The 7016-nt window shown below is 41.1% G+C and overlaps 1 protein-coding gene across 9 annotated transcripts in view; it reads right to left on the minus strand.

Annotated features, from left to right (window-relative positions):
• RGS7 (regulator of G protein signaling 7) overlaps nucleotides 1–6646 on the minus strand; it is a 376996-nt gene extending 370350 nt beyond the window's left edge. For 4 of the 9 annotated variants that reach the window (XM_060243417.1, XM_060243443.1, XM_060243460.1 and 1 more), the window contains exons 1-2: nucleotides 6336–6645; nucleotides 5140–5266 (exon numbers count right to left, since the gene is read on the minus strand). In XM_060243417.1, the coding sequence (XP_060099400.1) occupies nucleotides 5140–5217 (78 nt within the window). In that variant the 5' untranslated portion in view covers nucleotides 5218–5266; nucleotides 6336–6645. Of the gene's footprint in view, nucleotides 1–5139; nucleotides 5267–5909; nucleotides 6045–6335 lie in introns of those variants that run through there. The other 5 variants (XM_060243399.1, XM_060243434.1, XM_060243426.1 and 2 more) reach the window with 3 other exon arrangements.
• Nucleotides 6647–7016: the final 370 nt, after the last annotated feature.

Here is a 7016-nt window from a genome sequence, read left to right on the forward strand (position 1 = left end):
TGGGAAAAGGCTACCCCAGATTTTTAAGGCAATTATTCTTGATCTGATTGTTATCTCTGAAAGCTTAATTTAAGCTGCAAACACTCCAGGGTTTCTACATTTCTCTTTTAGTGGCTTGTCAAGTATATGTGTTAGAAAAGCAATGTGTACCAGTAACACAAAATAGTTCAGTTCTACTGGGAGCTAAAAGCTTCAAAGGGCCTGCCTAAATTCAGCATCAATAAAATATCATTCTGCACACCAGAAGGAAGGCTTAGATCTTCTTTCATACCCCGAATACTATGTGCATCATTCAATATGCATCTGCGGATGTAGCAATAACTGCTCCAATAGAATTTACAGATGGCATAGTAACTTCTGCTCAGGCAAAGCTGAAAACTACAGGGGATGTTCCCTACACCAGGGATGCCAGAGGCAGCCTGAAAAATATTGTTATCTGATCTCCAGCAGTGGTTTTACCAAATTTCAGTCACTGTAAGAAGAAATTCTGCCCACAGATTTACTTTAAGGAAACCAAAATTGTTGTTACAAGAGATATATTATATAATTTAATGTTACTGCTCTTGTCAGAGTTTGTAGCCAATATTTATTTAGTACATTTTTATTCCTGTTCCTTTGGGCAGCTCAAGGCAACATTCTTAGTTCTACCCTCCTTTTTAATCTCACATGGAGATGAGTTAAGATTTGAGAGAGAAACTGGTCCAAAGTCACCCAGTGAGCATCATGGCAAATAAGGATTTTAATCAATATCTCCTTAGTCTTAGTCCAGCATTCTAAGCATTGTGCAACACTGGGCCAGTGAGCAATGGCCACAGCCCTTACTGAATGCATATAAAGTCTTTTGTAGTGCCAGCTTAACCATAGAGTCTAACCATGCATGGAGAGTTTGATTCAATGGCAGAACACACTTCGCCGTCTTGGAACACTCTTTGGAATACAGCTTAGTTCTCAGGGATGCAGAGGCTGGTCACCTCTGTACTAATGCATGCAAATTAACTTTGGCACTTTTCAATATTTTTATCAATGATCTGAATAAGGATGTGGAGGGGCTACTCATTAAATTTACAGATGACCCCAAACTGAGAAGAGCAGCAAACACACCAGAAGATAGAGATAGAATTCAATGAGATCTGAACATGCTGGAAAAGTGAGTGGATGTGAACAAGATGGAATTTAACAAGGATAAGCGACAAATTCTATATCTGGGTAACAAAAATGAGCAACACACATACTGGATGGGGGATACACTTCTGGGTAGCAGTGTGAGTGTACAAGATCTTGGGGTATGGGTGGACCCTATGTTAAATATGAGCAGCCAGAGTGATGCAGCAACAGAGAAGGCTAATGTGATCTTTGGGGTATATCAACATAGGCATAACATCCAAATCACAAGATGTCATAGTTCCACTGTACACTGCATTGGTCACGCTGGGGTATTGTGTGCAGTTCTGGAGGCCTTACTTCAAAAAGGATGTGGATAGAATGGAGTGGGTACAGAGGAGAGCAATGAGAATGATCAGGGGCCTGGAGATCAAGCCCCATGAGGAAATGCTGAGGGGCTTGGGAATGCTCAGTCAGGAGGAGAGAAGGTTGAGGGGGAGACATGTTTGCTCTCTTTAAGTATTTGAAGGGCTATTGCTTAGCAGAAGGCAGGGAGCTGTTCCTGTTGGCAACACAGGATAGGACTTGCAATAGTGGGTTTAAATTAAGGGCAGAGAAGTACTGGCTGGCTATTAGGAAAATCTTTTTGCAGTAAGAGTTATTCAGCAATGGAATCAGCTACCTAGGAAGGTGGTGAGCTCCCCCTCACTGGCAGTCTTTATGCAGTGGCTGGACAAACACTTGTCAGGAATGCTCTAGAGCGGGCTGATCCTGAATTAAGCAGGGTGTTGGATTAGATGGCCTGTATGGCCCCTTCCAACTCTTTGATTCTATGAATTTGATACAAACTACACAAGTTCCCTGATCTACTGTGCAGGTGAGAAAATAGCCAATAAACCAGCAGGTTACTATGAATACAGATGAGGCAAAAGTGAAACAGCAGGAACATAGTTAATGTTTGTGTCATAGATACTGAGCAATGACTGTCAGGAAGCACCAATTGTATTGATAGCAAAGCTTATCTGCCAATTTAGCGCTAAACTAGACTTGATGGGAATAGTAACAACTCTCTATATCCAGATCTGCCTAATCACATTTAGTGAGGAGGATAGATGTTTAACTGTAAAAACAAAAATCAATGAGGAATCTAGTACCTCTCTGCAAGGGTTACCTCTGAAAAACTTCTGTCTGCAGCCAGTTTCTAAGAACTAATTCTGCTGGGAGAAAAGTTACATGTGGGGAGGGCTGCATGGACATAAGAATTTTGTATTCCTTACCTGTGAGCCACTTTTCTTGCTATTGAAATCAGACTCTAAAATCCTCTTCCTGTGTGAGAAATTCCACATATATAAGTGCAGAGCTGTCTCTGGTACAGCTATTTTGCCCCACAGTATCCAAGGAGCTTGAAAGGAAGCAGTAGCTATATTCCATACAAGTGGTTCTATTTCATAAAGATCCTATCTACAATATCTTCCAGGTTACAACTACCACTGAACCAGATCGTCAATATATGTATGTATGCATTGATTGATTGTGTTGAATAAAATCACTGGAAAAGACAAAGAAGGTTGAATAGCCATCTTTTGTAGTACTTGGGTCCTTAGAAAAAAAATAGTTTTTTATCCTAAGGCATCATGGATTAAATATAGCTTATTAAAATCTCTTTAGTAAGGACAGTGGCTTCATTTTAGGTCAGAATGCAGTTTGCAGAAACTGTATTTCTGCCTGAATAATATCAAATTGGCAATGAGATCCTTCATAAACCACACTTAGTAGTCAACGTGTGATAGCTGACAGATTTGCTCATGCAACACATTAACACCATTTTTTGTCTCCTTGATTAACCTTGACATAACTTCCTATCCCTTTCTCTGCAAACCAGTTTCAGGTGGAAGCAAGAAATTGGATAGCCTTGTATGTCAATCAAACCCCTCGCTTGCAATGTTATTACTTCAGCCAATCTCATGCTACATAATATGTGCATTGGCTCCTACATTCTCACATTATTATGTTCCAGACAGAGATATTATACCTTCATCTCATCATATGAATAGCAATATCATTTGGTCCTTGTCAGAAAACAATATGCTTTCAAAGTATAATCAGCAGGCTTTATTTGGCTATTTACTCCTTAGATACCTTCTAGTACCACATATATTGAAACAGATCATGAGGCATTTTTAAGGGAACCGATACTGCTTCTGTCTAGTTCTGCAGGTGTCACATAGCAACTTTAGTGAGAACTGCAAAGATATATCACAACACCAGCACTAAGTATGAATCACTGGTAATATTACACAGAAATCTAAGAAATTAACTCCATAATTATGCTCCCTAATACACATCAGGCACTTCTGAAATCTTTCTGCCAAAACAAAAACCTTCATTGGGAGGGGGGGGGGGAATCTCCAACATCTGACTTTAATGCTATGAAGCACAATGGAAATTTTCTTTTGAAATCATTTGCTCCCATGCCCTACTTATTGCATTTGTTATGTTAAATAACATCATAAAATCATAACTCTGGTGTGTGTTTAGTATATTAAAATATTATTTGCAAGTTCACAAGTAGACTAAGCTGTATATTATCTCTCTTTGCATAATACTTGCAAAACAATAAATTTTCATGAATATGTTTAATTATAAATATAGTCACCACTGTCAAGTATAAGCATTTATTAGGCTAAATTGGTTTCCATTGATGTTTTCCACCTACAATATGAATACACTTAAGAAATTAGTATTAGGCACTTGCATACTAAGGGAAATGGAAATTGCTGATCCATCGTTACTAATCCACTATAACCAATGATTTTGAAGACATTACTTTGGGAATGTGTTTGGGTTGGTACACAAACCATATTAAAGCATAGGTGCAATATTTTGCAACACTTACTTATGAAACTACAAACCACAGTGATCATGCAGCCCAGCCTAAAGCAACATTTTGGAAATTCCACGTGCAGTTTGTTCTTTGCTACCACTAGTCTTTTACTTTTCATGTCTAGTCTTTTTATAAAATAATAACATGATTACAGATGTTTTAATTAATATTGAACATGTTCTATAGCCACATGTTTGTAATGATTACAATTTCAAAACCTCCAACATGACTATAATAAATGTAAGACTATTATATTAAATGCTTTTAATTCAACTAGAATAATATGGAACAAATATTTTTCAAAATCACTGAAATTCTATATCCAAAAAGTCTAAACAAGAATTTCCAAATCAAAGACAAAGATTTTTACAGCCCAAATCCACTAAAACTCCCTATGCAACATCTCTACTCAAAATGCATCATATAAATAACATTAATCACTGATACAGAATGTTTGCTTCATGACAGCATTACTCTTAAATCACACTGCTAGAAAATCTATTGGTAGATTAAACGCACAATCCTGTCAGGACACTTCAAGTCAAAATGAATAGGAGATGCAGTAGCTTTGATCTTGTAGAAATTCCTCTCATTTCAAATGGGAATATTAAGGGAAATGGCGCAATAGTAACACCTGTTTTTCCTCCAGGAAGTACAAAGGAAAAGGACTAATTTCAAATACATAGTCTTCAATCGGACCAGAATTAAATACTTTTTCTGTTAATAATATCCCATGTTTAGTTCAAACACTTTTCATATCTTTGGTCAGTTTTAAATGGAAGGCACAGACACATACAGTGATAATTCCAAAAGTTCTCCCTATATATATGTTTGTGTGTGTGCATGCACATACAGGAACATGAGCATGCACCAGAGGGGGAAAAATCAATAATCCTATTTTCACATACCAATTTTGCTTTCAGTGTTATGACAACAGATTGCTATAATTTCATATCCAAAACAGATGAAAAGTGACTTTGATCTCAAAGTTCTTTCCCCCCTTCCATTATCTGCAACAGTGGAATAAACTATGCAGGAAAAGTTTAAGCAGTATAAAAGGACTGATAAGTAGTGATACACAATAATGCTGCCCTGGAGCATTATAAAAACCATTTCATTGGCAAAGACTGTCCAAGTATTTGGAAATTCCCTACCTTTCTGTACACCAACATGTTTGGAGATTCATCAACCACCCCATTGCTGCTCTGCCCATAATTATTTCCTTGTGCCATGTCTCAGTGGTTTGATTCCTTGACAAATCTTTTGTAGAGCAATTTGCCCCTGTAAACAAAACAAACAGAAAAAGTTACCTCAGCCAAGACTAAGATTTTGCTGGTCTTCTTCCCACATGGATAATTAAGGGCTTTGACTTTTTCTCATAGCCATTTTCACTAGTCCCTGTGAAAATCCACACACGCAAACACACACCCAATGTGGAGCACTGGGACAAAGTACTAGGTGCCCCTTTATATTTACTCATCTTCTCCCTGCCTATATGTCAGGGAATACACTTCGCTAACCTAGTTTAGAATTAACTGACTTGCCATGTGAAAGACTTCAACAGGATGCTAAAGAGCATAAGCATGAAGCAGTTTTTTACTGACCATTCTTGTTTCCATACTCTGGAAAAACTTGGCCACTGGGAAACCTTTTGCTCCAAGTGCCAGCCTTGAAAGGGCGGGGTGACCACACTCTCTCATCACTGTTTGCTGACAGGTTAAGGTACTTCTGACCCTCATTAAACAAGTAAGCCCAAACAGGGTTCCTTCTGCAACAGACAGGTGATCTGCATAGCGTAAATTATAGCCTCATTTTTCTCTGCCTGGGTCTTTCTAAATAACCTTGCTTTGAATCCCTCACTTTACTCCTCCGGAATTAAACAGTTGCTTCACAAACGCAAGTAACAGCGCATGCTGTGCCTCACTCTTGGCATGAAGGTGGAAGAATCAGATCTAACTAAAGGCGGCCCTGGCCCCTGCAGGGAATCGAGACGTCTGCCGAAGCCCAAACATTTTTTTAAAGATATATCTCGATATCCCGTCCTTGCCGCAACAGCTCTTCCATCCAGCGCTTCTCATTTCTCTCCCTGGTTTCCGCAGCTCTCGAAGCGTGCGTTAGGTCTGTCTGCCTGTCTTTCCACAGCAAATGGCAGGCGGGATTGTTTTGCCCTGCAGTGAAAGCAGACTCTGCCTGTGATTTCAGCACCGCGGACAGCGCCACGAGCGCCACCAGCCATCCCCTTCCCAGCCCCGGCTGGGCTCCTTGGCAAGCTTCACACAGAGATGCAGCCGGAGCGAACCGGGAGCGGCGAGGGCAACATTCTCTCCACTTCCCGCCGTCCTGTATTTACCTCCCGGGCCAAGGTCACTCACTACACAGCGGCAGCTTTCTTCCTCCTTTCTGCCTGGCCCCTGGAGCGGACTCTGTCAGCCGGCAGCAGACGGCAGGAAGCGAGGCTCGTTCATCACATAAACAATGCGGAAAGGGCTCTTTTCCGACGCCACTGCTCCTCCTGAGCTCGCGACTCCCCCAAAGCTTTGCAGAAGCGGAGGCAGCAGCACCTCCCTCCCTGCCTGGAATGAAGCGAGGCCGACTGTCACGTGGGGAAAGGGAACGTCAAAGGTGCCGCCGCCGCCCCAACACAAGCAACTGCAAACGTTCTCTTCTTGGCGACGGCGGCGACTCACTCGTCTCACCAGCCGAAAACAAGTCAAAGAAACTGCGTCCGCCAACGGTTTTCGGCAGCAGCCTTTGACGGTGACTTGGGCAGGATGGATCCAGGCTCCGAAAAAGGCAGAGGAAATGTAGAATTGCCTCCGCCTGGAAGCACGCCACTCTGCAAATGAGCTGCACTGGGGGAAATGAGGTCAATTTGCATAAATGGCTTATGTTGTAGCTGTACTTAACTTCTGAAACCCAAGGCTGACTGGAAGCTGCACGGATGCCTTCTGTTCAGAAATGCCTGCTGATGGCAGGTGTCTTGTCTCACTGGTGAAGAACAGGCATTCTGTACATGCACAGAGGCACTCCT

This window comes from Heteronotia binoei, chromosome 1 (assembly GCF_032191835.1).
Source record: "Heteronotia binoei isolate CCM8104 ecotype False Entrance Well chromosome 1, APGP_CSIRO_Hbin_v1, whole genome shotgun sequence".
NCBI lineage: Eukaryota > Metazoa > Chordata > Lepidosauria > Squamata > Gekkonidae > Heteronotia > Heteronotia binoei.